We start from the raw sequence: 16,883 nt of genomic DNA, 5'->3' as shown, positions 1-16,883 counted from the left end.
GGACAAACACACACACAGTCGGACAAACACACACAGTCGGAGACAAACACACACAGTCGGAGACAAACACACACACAGTCGGAGACAAACACACACAGTCGGAGACAAACACACAGTCGGAGACAAACACACACAGTCGGAGACAAACACACACACAGTCGGACAAACACACACACAGTCGGAGACAAACACACACACAGTCGGAGACAAACACACACACAGTCGGACAAACACACACACAGTCGGAGACAAACACACACAGTCGGAGACAAACACACACACAGTCGGAGACAAACACACACACACAGTCGGACAAACACACACACACAGTCGGAGACAAACACACACAGTCGGACAAACACACACACAGTCGGAGACAAACACACACAGTCGGACAAACACACACACAGTCGGACAAACACACACAGTCGGAGACAAACACACACAGTCGGAGACAAACACACACAGTCGGAGACAAACACACACACAGTCGGAGACAAACACACACAGTCGGAGACAAACACACAGTCGGAGACAAACACACACAGTCGGAGACAAACACACACAGTCGGAGACAAAAACACAGTCGGAGACAAACACACACACAGTCGGAGACAAACACACACACAGTCGGAGACAAACACAGACGGAGACAAACACACACACAGTCGGAGACAAACACACACACAGTCGGAGACAAACACAGACGGAGACAAACACACACACAGTCGGAGACAAACACACACACAGTCGGAGACAAACGCACACAGTCGGACAAACACACACACAGTCGGAGACAAACACACACAGTCGGACAAACACACACAGTCGGAGACAAACACACACAGTCGGAGACAAACACACATTTTAATGAAGATATTTTTTATATAAATATCTGTGTGTGTTTTGTGTGTTTTGTGTGTGTGTGTGTGTGTGTGTTTTGTGTGTGTGTGTATGCGTGCGTAGCATCCAGGACCCGGACCAGCGGATCGCCATGCTGACTCAGATCCTGGAGTTCGGTCAGACCCCCAAACAGCTGTTCACCTCCCCCCACCCTCAGAGGATCACCTCCCGTCCCCCCAACATCACAAGCAGCCTGAGCGTCACCTCCTCGCTCAGCGAGCTGTCTCCAGGTACACACACACACACACACACACACACACACACACACACACACACACACACTGTGAGACGCTCAGATGTCAGAGATCCTCCTCAGACGCTTTGTCTCTCTCAGCATCTCACAGCGAGGACTCCTCCTTCGAGGATCTGACCGAGGAGAGCAGGAGGCTGGTCTGGTCCAACATGGGGAACCTGAAACTGGTCTGCAGCCAGAAGATCCACAAAGAGTGAGTCAGCAGACTGCAGAGAGATCCATGAGGAGGTGCATGTAGAACATGAGGAGGTGCATATAGAACATGAGGAGGTGCAGGCAGAACATATAGACCATGAGGTAGTGTAGGTAGAACATGAGGAGGTGTAGGTAGAACATGAGGAGGTGCAGGTAGAACATGAGGAGGTGTAGGTAGAACATGAGGAGGTGCAGGTAGAACATGAGGAAGTGTATGTAGAACATAAGGAGGTGTAGGTAGAACATGAGGAGGTGCATGTAGAACATGAGGAAGTGTATGTAGAACATGAGGTAGTGTAGGTAGAACATGAGGAGGTGCAGGTAGAACATGAGGAAGTGTATGTAGAACATGAGGAGGTGTATGTAGAACATGAGGTAGTGTAGGTAGAACATGAGGAGGTGCAGGTAGAACATGAGGAAGTGTATGTAGAACATGAGGAGGTGTAGGTAGAACATGAGGAGGTGCAGGTAGAACATGAGGAGGTGCATATAGAACATGAGGAGGTGCATATAGACCATGAGGAGGTGCAGGCAGAACATATAGACCATGAGGAGGTGTATGTAGAACATGAGGAGGTGTAGGTAGAACATGAGGAGGTGCAGGTAGAACATGAGGAGGTGTAGGTAGAACATGAGTTGTAGGGAGAACATGAGGTGCAGGCAGAACATATAGACCATGAGGAGGTGTATGTAGAACATGAGGAGGTGTAGGTAGAACATGAGGAGGTGCAGGTAGAACATGAGGAAGTGTATGTAGAACATGAGGAGGTGCATATAGACCATGAGGAGGTGCAGGCAGAACATATAGACCATGAGGAGGTGTATGTAGAACATGAGGAGGTGTAGGTAGAACATGAGGAGGTGTATGTAGAACATGAGGAGGTGTAGGTAGAACATGAGGAGGTGCAGGTAGAACATGAGGAAGTGTATGTAGAACATGAGGAGGTGTATGTAGAACATGAGGAGGTGTAGGTAGAACATGAGGAGGTGTAGGTAGAACATGAGGAGGTGCATATAGACCATGAGGAGGTGCAGGCAGAACATATAGACCATGAGGAGGTGTATGTAGAACATGAGGAGGTGTAGGTAGAACATGAGGAGGTGCAGGTAGAACATGAGGAGGTGCAGGTAGAACATGAGGAGGTGTATGTAGAACATGAGGATGTGCAGGTAGAACATGAGGAGGTGTAGGTAGAACATGAGGAGGTGCTGCAGCAGCTCCACACACACTCATCTGAAATGAATTTAAATATATTGTGTGTGTGTGTGTGTGTGTGTGTGTGTGTGTGTGTGTGTGTGTGTGTGTGTGTGTTGACCTTGCAGGGCTGTGACAGGCGTCGCTGTGAGTCGAGATGGATCGTCCATTTTCTTCACATCACAAGGTTTATTATATATCTGTTTGTGTTCCAGCAGAGAGGCGGGCTGCTCCTCTTGCTTCTCCTTCCTCCTCCTCTTCCTGTCCTCTTCCTCTTCCTCCTTCTTCTCCTCCTCCTCCTCCTCCTCCTCCTTTCTCTCTGTCCTCTTCCTCCTCCTCCTCCTCTTCCTCTCCTCTTCCTCTCCTCTTCCTCCTCCTTCTCCTCCTCCTCCTCCTTTCTCTCCTCCTCCTTTCTCTCTTCCTCCTCCTCTTCCTCCTCCTCCTCCTCCTCGTCCTTTCTCTCCTCCTCCTTTCTCTCCTCTTCCTCTTCCTCTTCCTCCTCCTCCTCCTCCTTTCTCTCCTCCTCCTTTCTCTCTGTCCTCCTCCTCCTTTCTCTCCTCCTCCTTTCTCTCTTCCTCCTCCTCCTTTCTCTCCTCCTCCTTTCTCTCCTCCTCCTTTCTCTCTTCCTCCTCCTCTTCCTGCTCTTCCTCCTCCTCCTCCTCCTCCTCCTTTCTCTCCTCCTCCTTTCTCTCCTCTTCCTCTCCTCTTCCTCTTCCTCTTCCTCCTCCTCCTCCTTTCTCTCCTCCTCCTTTCTCTCTGTCCTCCTCCTCCTTTCTCTCCTCCTCCTTTCTCTCTTCCTCCTCCTCCTCCTGCTCTTCCTCCTCCTCCTCTCTCTCCTCCTGTTTCACCCCAGATTTGCTCAGTTGGTTGTGTAGCGTCTCCGTGTGATTGGTTCTCAGAGCTCCTGAAGCTGACGATGTCATTGGTTCGTGTGTTTCAGACTCCACCCTGAAGATGTTCTCCAGAGAGCTGAAGGACTTCCAGCGGAGCGTCTCCTTCTCCAACATGGTATGAACCTGTTCAACGTGTGTGTGTGTGTGTGTGTGTGTGTGTGTGTGTGTGTGTGTGTCTGTGTGTGTGTGTGTGTGTGTGTGTGTGTGTGTGCGTGTGCATGGAGCTGAGGCAACGCTGAAACACAGTGTGCCATCATGGAATCAATAAGAGTGTCAGTCCGGCCTTCTTCACACTGAACCTCCAAATCGGACTTTCAGCATCCACATTGTTTGTAGTTTCATTTTTTTCAGTCTGAACACAAAAAGTCTCATGAGGTCTGATTTAAATCAGATTCAACTCTGATTTAAATCAGATTCAACTCTGATTTAAATCAGATTCAACTCTGATTTAAATCAGATTCAACTCTGATTTAAATCAGATTCAACTCTGATTTAAATCAGATTCCTTCAGATCAGACTGAACGTGTCGGTCACTTTAACGTGTCTTCAGTCTCTCTCAACACGACGCCATCGACAACAACGACGTCGTAGATCCATCGGACAGGAAGGGAACCACGTGTCGGCTCTATGAGACAGTTTGAGTCAGATATATTCACTCTGCTCCTGTGTGTAACCTGTTACCATAGTAACCAATGTGCTGGGTGTAACCTGTTACCATAGTAACCAATGTGCTGGGTGTAACCTGTTACCATAGTAACCACTGTGGATCAGAGCAGGTCAGTGAAGCTGCGTCTGTGTTACAGGCTCTGTCGTCCTGTTTGCTGCTGGCGGACGCTCAGACTGTCGTCTGTTCGTCGTGGGACAACAACGTGTACGTGAGAAACTCCACACACACAAACGTTTCCTCGGGGGGGGGGGGGGGGGGGGGGGCACTCCTTCAGCCTGACCCTCCTCCTCCTCCTCCTCCTCAGGTATTTCTACTCGGTGCCGTTCGGACGCAGACAGGACACCCTGATGGGTCACGACGACGCGGTCAGCGGGGTGTGCTGGTTGGATGAGCGGCTGTACACGGCGTCCTGGGACTCCACCGTCAAGGTGACCAATGAATGACACTGTGTCTTTAAGAGCACGCAGGTGTGCTGCTGCTGACAGCCTCTGTTTGTTCCCCAGGTGTGGCAGTGTCCTGCTGACAGCTCGTCCAATCACAAGAGGGCTCACTTTGACTTGTTGTCTGAGCTGGAGCACGATGCCGGGGTGAGAGGGAGCGCCCGACGTAACTCCTGAACATTATGACTCGACCTTCAAACGGAGGGCGTGGCGCTCAGTTTGAACGTCTCATCCTGTTTGTGTGTTCGCTTGTTAAAGTGTGTGTAATATGAAGCTTCAACCTTAGATGTTTAAATATACAGAAAAAGTCACTTCCTGTTTCGCCGTGGGGTAACTTCCTGTCTACGCCCCACCTGTGCAGGTGAACACCATCTCTCTGAGTGCCGCGGGGACCTTGCTTGTCTCCGGCTGTAAAGACGGAACCGTGTCCATCTGGGACACGAGCAGCTTCAGCGCCCTGCAGCAGGTTCACTGTCACTCCGGAAACATCCATCAGGCCGCCTTCAGCCCAGGTGAGTCCACGATGAACACACGTCTGCAGAGAGGAGTCAGAGCGCCCTCTGCTGGACAAACGTGATGTATCTATGGCTCTGTTTGTGTCTGTGGGTCCTCAGACAGCCGCCACGTGCTGAGCGTGGGAGCAGACTGCTGCATGAAGGTGGTGGACGTGCAGACGGGGATGGTGATCTCTTCAGTGAAGGCCGACGAGGAGCAGAGGTCACTGTCAGAGTTAAGATTCATCTTAGTGAAGTCAGCTGTTTGTAAGTCAGCTGGTGATGATGTCACACCTTGTGGTCTGCAGGTGTTTCTGCTGGGACGGCAGCTGCGTGCTGGCGGGAGGTCAGTCTGGAGATCTGCTGCTGTGGGATCTGATCAGTAACAGCGTGACCACGAGGATCCCGGCTCACTCAGGTTGATATCTCAGCGCCACTCTGCCGCTTGTTCAAAGAGTCATGTGACCTCTGACAGCTTATTATCACACAGTATTCACTTCTTCAAATATGACGAGGTGCCTTCAAGTCAGAAGTGAATACTACATTTTGTCCCTTTAGACGCTCCGTAGGTAAGTCTTTAAATCTATCATGTGACGTCTCCATGAAGCTGAACAACCCCCCCCCCCCCCCCCCCCCCCCCCCCCCACCTCTGTACAACACACTTCACATGAGCGTGCTCAGGTTACCAGACTTATGACATCATGGAATGTATCCATGGTAACGTTTGTTTTGTACGCAGGCGCTGTGACGACCATGTGGATGAACGAGCTGTGCAGCTCAGTGATCACAGGAGGAGACGACAGACAGACCAAGTTCTGGAAGATCTCCAGCTAGAGGACGAGATAGAGGGACTCCCAGTTACATATACTGGATTATACTGGGTTATACTGGTTTCTGTTCTTCTGGTCTCTCAGCTGTTACATGAAGTCCAGGAGCGGTTTGGAGCTGGACCCTTTGACCGAGTTCAGACTTTATTTCTCTGGTTGTTTTCATCATGTGTTCATGTCACCCTGCTCTTTTAATTCGACATCATGTTGAAGCTTTCTGTCTTTTATTATCATCGTTAAATAACATGAATGTTTGAAGCAGTCTGTGTCCATTTCTTCTGACTCTGCCATGATCAGCTAAACAACAACCAGCAGGGGGCGCTTCTGCTCAGCTCGTGTCAGGCAAAAGAGTTAAGTGTTCTAACCAAAGAGAGACAGACACAAGGTCGTTAAAGACGTTTTTTAATTCTGAAAGCTCTCACTGACTCTGATCACTGTTAACACAGCTGGGACTAAAGTTTACACTTCAATTAGGACTGTTTAAAACATGTTTCACAATCTGACAGAACATCAGTAAAGGTCACAGTAAAGTTTACACAGTAACGGTCACAGTAAAGTTTACACAGCAAAGGTCACAGTAAAGGTCACAGTAAAGTTTACACAGTAAAGGTCACAGCAAAGGTCACAGTAAAGTTTACACAGTAAAGGTCACAGTAAAGTTTACACAGCAAAGGTCACAGTAAAGTTTACACAGTAAAGGTCACAGCAAAGGTCACAGTAAAGGTCACAGCAAAGGTCACTGTAAAGTTTACACAGTAAGGCCCGATATATGCTCAACGTTAGATACGCACTTGCGTACCTGGCGTTGGTGGTTGCACCAAAATGCACGAGGTACAACTACGCGTCCGCAAGTTGCAGTATCGTCAGTCCCGCTAGAGGCGCTCGTGAGCTTAATGCATACAGTCACTGGTTTCTATGGTTTACCCGGACGTTTGGCGGTTGACGTGCATATAGGAGGCGGTTTTTTAAAAAGGACGGAACAGGACACTTTGTTTGAGGAGCGTTTGATGGATATGGTTCGTGATTATAACCATCTTCATGATATCCGTTTCCGGACCACACAAACGGTAGACAAACCAAGCTCTATTTGGCTGCCTGCCCCCTACAGGAGGCCTCCGGTAAGACATGTATGTTACGTTTGGACTTTGCTAGTATAAGCAAAGACGTACATGTCCGTTTGGTACTAACGTTGAGCATATTTTGGGCCAAAAGGTCACATTAAAGGTCACACAGTAAAGGTCACATTAAAGTTTACACAGTAAAGGTCACATTAAAGTTTACACAGTAAAGGTCACATTAAAGTTTACACAGTAAAGGTCACATTAAAGGTCACACAGTAAAGGTCACATTAAAGTTTACACCGTAAAGGTCACACATTAAAGTAGAAGTCACGTCTCCATGTGCCTCTAACATGTCTGTCTACAAACCCTCCAATGATGAGAAAAGTCCATCCTCTCCGTCTTCTGCCTGCTCCACTTTTCAGAAAATGTGTGCTCAAACAGGCCGTTTGGCGATGTTCCCTTCATGACATCACAAAGGGCAGTAGCCCCTCCCCCAGGTGGGTGACACTCCCACAGCTAGGTGTTTGTTCTGCCCTCTGAGTCTGCCTTCTCACCGTAAACAATAGGACATGGAGCCAGAAAGCAGCGAGTACACCCGAGCCCTTCCAGAGAGGGGGCGTGGTCAGACACAGCTCATTTACATATTTAAAGCTACAGACACAGAAACAGCCTGTTCTGAGCAGGGCTGAAATAGAGGGGTTTATAGACATGATCAAATACAGGATCAGAGTGGATTTACAACAACACACTTCACACACATGATGAAGAGGAGCGAGGACACTGATTTCACCTGGAGAGGAGGAGATGTGACCTTTAACCTTTTTACTCTGTCTTGAGGCTCGGCCGCTGACGATGTCTCTCCTCAGCTCTCATTTCTGCTCTGTTGCATTTTGCTGTGGATGAAAAAAAACAAATACATTTTAAAATGTCCTGCTGTGACTCAGTCTGACTCCTTCAGTGTGCAGAATGCTGTGTACCCTCAGTTTCTCCATTATGGATCCTTTACGGAAATTTCCAAAAGTTCTGAGCAGCTTCGGAGTCGGAGGTTTGTTTCCAAACAGGGTCAGACCTTTAGGCTTCTCCTCAGGCTTCGCTCCTGCAGGACCTTTGGCTTTGGTCAGCTTCCTGCACACATACACCACACACACGCAACACACATACACAGCACTGAGCTGCAGTATAAAATGATGTCTGAGGATTGTGCAGGTAAAACTGGACTGTCTGTGCTCCTCAGACAGGTAAGACACACTCACCGTCCCTTCCTGGCCAGGACTTTCTGAGACTCTGGGTAGTGGACCAGGATATCAAACAGGTCCTTCTTCTCCAGGACGAAGAGGTTAGCGAAACCGTGAGCTTTGACGTTTGCTGTTCGCCTGTTTCCTCCGTCTTTAGCGGACTGCAGCAAACTGTGACCCAGATATAATAAACACATTAGTATATGTTAAACTTCTGGGACAAAGAGCTGACTGCAGGGAGTTAAAGCTTCTCCTGATATTCACAGGAACCAAACTGAATGTCCAACAACTATGTGTATACTCTGAGCTATATGAATATACAGTCGCTATGTAAACACACAGTATATATATAAATATGAAGTATAGATAAAAATATACAGTATATATATAAATATGAAGTATAGATAAAAATATACAGTATATATATAAATATACAGTATATATAGAGTATATATAGATATACAGTAGATGTAAATATACCTATATATATATGAATATAAAATATGTATATATATAGTATATATAGATATACAGTACATATTAATATTAATAGTAATTACACAGTATTTATATAGATACAGTATATATAAATACAATATATATATATAGAGTACATATAAATATACATTCTATTTGTGATTATACAGTATATATATAAATATACTGTATGTATAAATATATAGTATATATATAAATATAAAGTCTATATAAATGTACAGTATATATATGAATATACAGTATATATATTAATACACGGTGTATATATAAATATACAGGAGACATAGGTATGTATGTCGTTTTTTCTCACTATTTCAACATAGGTATGTATGTCGTTTTTTCATTTTTTTGACATAGGTATGTATGTTGTTTTTTCATTTTATATAGTATATATGTAAATTTACAGTATGTATATAAATATAGAGTATATATAAATATATACAGTATGTATATAAATATAGAGTATATATAAATATATACAGTATGTATATAAATATAGAGTATATATAACTTTACAGTAAATATATAAATATCTAGTATATATAGAAATCTACAGTAAATATATATATATATATATACAGTATATATATAAATATACAGTCAATATATAAATATACAGTCAATATATAAATATAAAGTATATATAAATATACAGTGAATATATGCATATACAGTAAATATATAAATATCTTGTATATATACGAATATACAGTGTATATGTAACTATACAGTACAAATATAGAGTATAAATAAATATACAATATGTATATATAGATAGATTATTATATAAATAGTTTATATAGATATACAGTATATATGTAATTATACAGTATTCATATAGATACAGCATATATAAATATACAATATATATAGAGTACATATAAATATGCATTGTATTTGTAATTATACAGTATACATAAATATACAGTACATATATAAATATCTAGTATATAGAAAAATATGCAGTATATATATAAATATACAGTATGTATATAAATACACAAAATATATATAAATATATAAATTAATAGTGTATATATACATATATAGTATATATAAATACAGTATCTATAAATATACTGCATATATAAATATACAGTATATATACCAATACACATTATACGATAGAATAAAAACGATAGAATCTCGTTTAATTTGTCCAGATAGTCATAATCGATATATGAAAGCTCTACGGCAGGCCCGCACGGCCTATTACTCGTCTCTTATCGAAGAAAATAAAAACAACCCTAGATACCTCTTCAGCACTGTAGCCAGGCTGACAGAGAGTCATAGTTCATTCATCTATTCCTTTAGCCCTTAGCAGTAATGATTTCAGCAGCTTTTTTAATGATCAAATTCTAAACATTAGAGACAAAATTAGCAACTCACTACCTTTACTTAGTGCAGATTCCTCCTATATTTTCGATTCGGCAGAAACGGCTCCACATTCTGATACTAACCTCGATTGTTTTTTTCCAATTAACCTCGCAGAACTAAATTCGATTATTTCTGCGTCTAAACCGTCAACTTGTCTTTTAGATCCAATCCCAACCAAGCTGTTTAAGGAAGTCTTTCCTCTAGTTAGCAGCTCCATACTAGATATGATCAATATATCTTTAGCAGCAGGTTATGTACCCCAGTCATTTAAAGTAGCTGTAATTAAACCGCTCCTTAAAAAGCCTACTCTTGATTCAGGAACTCTAGCTAACTATAGACCTATATCTAACCTTCCTTTAATCTCCAAGATCTTAGAGAGAGTGGGAGCTAATCAGCTGTGTGACTGTCTCCATGACAACAGCCTGTTTGAGGAGTTCCAGTCTGGATTTAGAGTTTACCATAGCACTGAGACTAGTTAGAGTAACACATGATCTTCTGTTAGACAGGGAACTTCTATCTGTGCTCGTCCTGTTAGATCTTAGTACTGCTTCTGACACCATCGACCATCACATCCTGTTACAGGGACTAGAACAATGACTTGGAGTTACAGGGACTAGAACAATGACTTGGAGTTACAGGGACTAGAACAATGACTTGGAGTTACAGGGACTAGAACAATTGCTTGGAGTTACAGGGACTAGAACAATGACTTGGAGTTACAGGGACTAGAACAATGACTTGGAGTTACAGGGACTAGAACAATGACTTGGAGTTACAGGGACTAGAACAATGACTTGGAGTTACAGGGACTGCTTTAAGTTGGTTTAGATCCTATTTATCAGACAGGTCTCTGTGTGTTCATGAGGAGTCCTCTATGTAGACCAAAGTTAGCCATGGAGTGCCTAAAGGATCAGTGCTTGGTCCGATTCTCTTTACATTATAGATGCTTCCTCTCGGTAGTATTATGAGGAAACACTCCATGAACTTTCATTGCTATGCAGACGATACTCAGCTCTACATATCAATGAAGCCAGAAGACACCAACCAGCTTCATAAACTAGAAGCCTCAAGGACATCAGGACCTGGATGACCAGAAACTTCTTACTGCTCAACTCAGACAAGACTGAAGTTCTAGTGATTGGACCTAAGAACCTTAGAGAGACTTTCTCTGATGATATGACGGCCCTTAGTAGTATTAGCGTAGCCTCTAGTACCACTGTTAGGAACCTAGGAGTTCTGTTTGATCAGGATATGTCCTTTGATTCCTACATTAAACACATTTCAAGGACAGCTTATTTTCACCTTGGTAATATCTCTAAGATCAGACAGATCCTGTCACAACATGATGCTGAAAAATTAGTTCATGCATTTGTTACCTCCAGGTTGGATTACTGTAATTCTATTTTAGCAGGGTGCTATGGTAAATCTCTAAAGACCCTCCAACTCGTCCAAAACGCTGCAGCTCGTGTTCTGACTAGAACTAGGAAAAGGGACCACATGACTCCTGTATTGGCTTCTCTCCATTGGCTCCCTATAAAATCTAGAATAGAATTTAAAATCCTTCTGCTCACCTACAAAGCTCTAAACGGTCAGGCACCATCGTATCTTAAAGAGTTAATTGTACCGTACTATCCATCAAGAACATTACGTTCCCAGAATGCAGGCCTGCTCGTGGTGCCTATAGTCTCTAAAAGTACTATGGGAGGTAGAGCCTTTAGTTATCAGGCTCCTTTGGAATCGTCTACCAGTCGGGGTCCGGGAGGCAGACACACTAGGTACTTTTAAGAATAGACTTCAAACTTTTCTTTGTGATAAATCTTATAGTTAGGGCTGGCTTAGGACCAGCTCATAGTTCTGCTGCTATAGGCCGAGACTACCGGGGGAACTGGCACCAGGATCTCTTATCTCTCTCTCCCTCTCTCTCTCCCAGCTTTCTTATCTTATTACTGCTTGTCTCTATCTTTATATTCTAACCTCTCCTTTTTCTGGGAGCTCCTGAGCTCTCTTAGGTTCCTTGGGACTGTTGGTGAGGATGGCCTGCCCAAACAACCCCGCCCCCCCCCGAGGATGGCCTGCCCAGACCCCCTTTATACACACTGTATATATACAAATATACAGTATATATATAATTTATTTAATACAGTGTATTTATAAATATATAGTGTATATATATAGTATATATATCTAAATATACAGTAAATACAGTATATATAAATATATATATATATATATATATATATACACACACACACACACATATATATACATATATATATATAAGTTTAAGGCGCAAACAATGCTGCTGGAAATGGTTCAAATGTCTAAAAGGTGACTATGAGGAAATATATCTCCAATCTTCAGAGTACAAAACAAAGCAGAGTTGTCTGAAGTTTTTACAGCTTATTTGTGATGATTGTTAACAATTGTTATGTCAGATTGGTTTTATTGTGATTAAATGCCAATGCATAAACACACACGGCATAATCTGATCATTTTATTTAGTGTCCATGTAAACAGTGAAATCAGAATCCCCAATCGGAATGATTTCAATCAGATTGAAGAAATTGTGCACATCTAAACGTAGCTAGTGTGTCTCAGTCTGCAGACTCACCTGATCTCTCCAAACACACAGCCGGCCTTCAGCGTGACGAACACGATGCTGTTGTCGGGTCCGCCCACCACCTGCACCGCTCCGCTCTTTATGACGTACATCTCTTTACCGATGTCTCCCTGCATGGCACATGCTCATTAACATGTCAGAACACAGCACACGTGTGTTCTCTTATAACCCACTGTTAAGAGCGGTCAGTTAAATGACTTGATCTTGCGCTTTTCTAGTCTTCTGACCATTCAAAGCGCTTTCACACCGCAGATCACACCGACCCATTCACACCCATTCACACTGATGGCTGCTTATATGCCCATCTCGTAACTAATTCCATTCATACGCCCCTGAACAGGTGAGGATCAGGTGAACAGGTGAGGATCAGGTGGACAGGTGAGGATCAGGTGAACAGGTGAGGATCAGGTGGACAGGTGAGGATCAGGTGGACAGGTGAGGATCAGGTGGACAGGTGAGGATCAGGTGGACAGGTGAGGATCAGGTGAACAGGTGAGGATCAGGTGAACAGGTGAGGATCAGGTGGACAGGTGAGGATCAGGTGGACAGGTGAGGATCAGGTGGACAGGTGAGGATCAGGTGAACAGGTGAGGATCAGGTGGACAGGTGAGGATCAGGTGAACAGGTGAGGATCAGGTGGACAGGTGAGGATCAGGTGGACAGGTGAGGATCAGGTGAACAGGTGAGGATCAGGTGAACAGGTGAGGATCAGGTGGACAGGTGAGGATCAGGTGGACAGGTGAGGATCAGGTGGACAGGTGAGGATCAGGTGGACAGGTGAGGATCAGGTGAACAGGTGAGGATCAGGTGGACAGGTGAGGATCAGGTGAACAGGTGAGGATCAGGGGGAGCAATTTGGGGTTAAGTGTTTTTCCCAAGGACACATCGGACATGTTGCTCGCTGGAGCTGGGGATCGAACCCTCAACCTTCCGATTGAGGGGGTGTGTTAAACAACACGCACCCTGATTTAATCCTTCTCATTCATTTATTCGTTGTAGTAGATTTCAGTACAGAAATCCTTGTTGTGGTGTGGTGTGGTGTGGTGTGCTTGAACATTTGTTTGCCCTTCTACTCTTCCTGAATCGTTACACCTGCCCTCAATTAAAGGCCCCGGCCACATCGCTTACCCCGATGCCAGATAGCCACGCCCACTCATAATAACAAACATAACAAGTACATTGAAATGACAAGAAATGGGAGCGAATAGATAAATGGCTTCAACACCCACCTTCTTCACCACAAAGTCTCCAGGGAGATACACGATGGATTTAAGTCTCAGCAACATGTCCACCAACATCTGCTGGTCACAGCCCTGCAGAAGAGAGGGGCAGGTGAAAAGGTGGGTACCAGGTGAACAGGTGAGGATCAGGTGGACAGGTGAGGATCAGGTGAACAGGTGAGGATCAGGTGGACAGGTGAGGATCAGGTGGACAGGTGAGGATCAGGTGGACAGGTGAGGATCAGGTGAACAGGTGAGGATCAGGTGGACAGGTGAGGATCAGGTGAACAGGTCAGCATCAGGTGAACAGGTGAGGATCAGGTGGACAGGTGAGGATCAGGTGGACAGGTGAGGATCAGGTGAACAGGTGAGGATCAGGTGGACAGGTGAGGATCAGGTGGACAGGTGAGGATCTGGTGGACAGGTGAGGATCAGGTGGACAGGTGAGGATCTGGTGGACAGGTGAGGATCAGGTGGACAGGTGAGGATCAGGTCTGAGATGGGTTCAGGTCCGATCCTCTTTGTTTTCCATGCAGCTGTGTCTTCAGACGCTGCTGCAGTATATGAAGAAGGTGAGAACATTTGTGCTGAGCTCACCTGAAACAGAGCAATCTTCTGGAAGGTGGCGAGGTTGATGTCCACGGCGATGGCGGTCTTCATCACCAGAGGCATCTTATCCAGCAGCTCGGACTCGTCTGCAGACCCAGGGAAACAGAGACACGCCATCAGAACATTTTACCAACATGTCTGAAGACCTTTCCTGAGTCCTCCTCCAGGAGTTTTACCCAGCATGCCCTGAGCGGCCCAGGTGTAGTTGTACCAGGTGCGGACTCTGTTCTGGACATGCTTTGGGATGTAGTAGGTGTTCATGTAGGCCACACAGCCGTCCATCGACGCCCGGTAATAAGTCTGACCGGCTGTGGCTGCTCCGATGACGTCTCTCATCTGTGAAGGAGAAGAACGGACGTGGAGAGGCGTAATCAAACGTTTATATTTGACGTTCTGAGAAGGCAGGGAAAGAGTCAACCTGTCACACTGAACCCCTCCCTCCTCCTACCTGTCCAATCAGACTGGAGAACACAAAGACACCAATGAAGAAGTTTAACATCTGGAAGGTGATCTCAAAGGTGGTCACAGGCTCAGGTAGACCCCCGATGTTGATCAAACTACGGACTGCAAAGTAGTAACAGCGCAGGTACCTGAGAGAGGACAGACACAGGTGAACACAAAGATCTGGAAACATGAGTCTGTTGACATCTCATGTTATGAACCAAAAGGAACATACGCTGAGCCCTCTCCACTATAAACCCACGTGGTCGTAGCCAGACCCTGATGCACCGAGGCCACAAAGTACGCACAGGCGTTCAAGTGCAGCATGAAGAGCAGGTAACCTGTGGTCCGGATCACTCTGCAGGAGAGAGAGAGGGCGAGAGAGAGATCAGAGTCCAAAGTCCAATCCAAATCTGCCTTCAAATATTTGATGGTGATCCGGCCCATTGTGCTGCACGGTCATGAAGGATGAGCTGTACACACAGAGATCTTTAGAATTCATGTAAACGGGTTCATAGCTGTTCTTCTTTCGTTTTGCTATTTGATGCTGTTTATATTCCCTGTTTTACTGTTTTTTGGAGCTGTTGTAACACCCGCATTTCCCCCATTGAGGGATCAATAAAGTTTATCCTTATTCTTTTTTTATTTTTAGGAGATTCACTTGATGTGCGTTTTTTCTGTTAGCAGTGAGGTGGGTTACTGTCACTTTAAGACAGAGAGCGCGTTAGTGGGAGCGTTACAAGTTGAGGATCAATTAAGGACCGAGCCACATGGTTTTCTTACTGTTGTTTGTCATTGATTAGGAGAATTTAACTGAACCCTCCTGAAAGATTATTAACTAAACTCTGGATTAAAGGAGTTTGTAGTTTTACTTCAGAGTGTGTTATGGTAACTGAACATGCACGAGTAATAATAGAGAGAGAGAGAGAGAGAGAGATTAGGTGATAACTGCTCTCATATCTGGCAAACCCAGGGGCGTCCAAAACGGCCTTCAAAGCCCCGCCTACCTTCTCTGGTCCAATCAGATCCAGAGCATTCAGGAGCAGAATCTAAAGTTAGAAGGAGGACATACTGGCTGCTGCATTGTTGTCAGAGAAGCTTCAACACAGCAGGTTTCCTTCATGATCACACAGGAAGAGAGCTGCTCTCTGATTGGCTGACTGATCACAGAGGAAGAGAGCAGCTCTCTGATTGGCTGACTGATCACAGAGGAAGAGAGCAGCTCTCTGATTGGCTGACTGATCACAGAGGAAGAGAGCAGCTCTCTGATTGGCTGACTGATCACAGAGGAAGAGAGCAGCTCTCTGATTGGCTGACTGATCACACAGGAAGAGAGCAGCTCTCTGATTGGCTGATTGATCACAGAGAAAGAGAGCAGCTCTCTGATTGGCTGACTGATCACACAGGAAGAGAGCAGCTCTCTGATTGGTCCTTTAAGTTCAGCGATTGCTGCTAAATCTTGTTTGGGGGATTATTGTATACAGAGGGGAGGGGGGACAGCAGGTGTGTATTGTAACTAATGTCTTGTGTCCTGTCTGTCTGTATACTGCTACTGGATGCCTTGAATTTCCCTCGGGATCAATAAAGTATCTATCTATCTATCTATCTATCTATCTATCTATCTTTAGGCAGAAATGGGAAAACAGGGGGTGCAATAAAAAAAAGAGGGGGTGCAATTTTTTTCAGTGTCAGTCACGGCGGCGCGGCAGAGCGGAGGTCATGTGCTCACTAACACACTGGTTTAGAAGAAAAGTGAATACGTCTCTAAATGGTGCATTCTGTTCAATAAGATGCACTGTTACACATTTTAGTTTAAGCTTGATCATGTTGATTTACTGTCCAGCCTGTCTGACACACCCTTCATCATGTGACTGTAACTCACATGTTGTCTAACCTCTTTGTATTCGGCCCGCTGCTTCTATCTGCACTTTCTTTAAAAACACAACAAACAAATG

The 16,883-nt window shown here is 44.8% G+C and overlaps 2 protein-coding genes across 2 annotated transcripts in view; one reads left to right on the top strand and one right to left on the bottom strand.

The window, feature by feature from the left end:
• The first annotated feature begins 961 nt into the window (after window positions 1-961).
• On the top strand, window positions 962-6,128 carry nsmaf (neutral sphingomyelinase (N-SMase) activation associated factor). Its single transcript, XM_079361321.1, has 11 exons — window positions 962-1,133; window positions 1,238-1,349; window positions 2,675-2,733; window positions 3,487-3,554; window positions 4,243-4,310; window positions 4,411-4,534; window positions 4,610-4,693; window positions 4,908-5,058; window positions 5,161-5,263; window positions 5,349-5,458; window positions 5,780-6,128. Exons 1-11 carry the CDS (start codon window positions 995-997, stop codon window positions 5,872-5,874), a joined length of 1,113 nt encoding a protein of 370 aa, XP_079217447.1. The 5' UTR covers window positions 962-994; the 3' UTR covers window positions 5,875-6,128.
• Window positions 6,129-7,842: 1,714 nt separating this feature from the next.
• cngb3.1 (cyclic nucleotide gated channel subunit beta 3, tandem duplicate 1) overlaps window positions 7,843-16,883 on the bottom strand; it is a gene marked incomplete at its 5' end in the record, with an annotated part of 26,029 nt that continues 16,988 nt past the window's right edge. Inside the window, 8 exons of the mRNA XM_079361566.1 lie at window positions 7,843-8,053; window positions 8,182-8,334; window positions 12,650-12,768; window positions 13,888-13,971; window positions 14,476-14,573; window positions 14,664-14,823; window positions 14,936-15,077; window positions 15,164-15,286. Coding sequence (XP_079217692.1) covers window positions 7,849-8,053; window positions 8,182-8,334; window positions 12,650-12,768; window positions 13,888-13,971; window positions 14,476-14,573; window positions 14,664-14,823; window positions 14,936-15,077; window positions 15,164-15,286 — 1,084 coding nt within the window. The 3' untranslated portion in view covers window positions 7,843-7,848. The remainder of the gene's footprint in view (window positions 8,054-8,181; window positions 8,335-12,649; window positions 12,769-13,887; window positions 13,972-14,475; window positions 14,574-14,663; window positions 14,824-14,935; window positions 15,078-15,163; window positions 15,287-16,883) is intronic.

The sequence above is a fragment of the Symphodus melops genome (genome assembly GCF_947650265.1).
Source record: "Symphodus melops genome assembly, chromosome: 14".
Lineage (NCBI taxonomy): Eukaryota > Metazoa > Chordata > Actinopteri > Labriformes > Labridae > Symphodus > Symphodus melops.
Note: the sequence above shows the minus strand (reverse complement) of the source record. Positions and strands in the feature narration are given on the sequence as shown.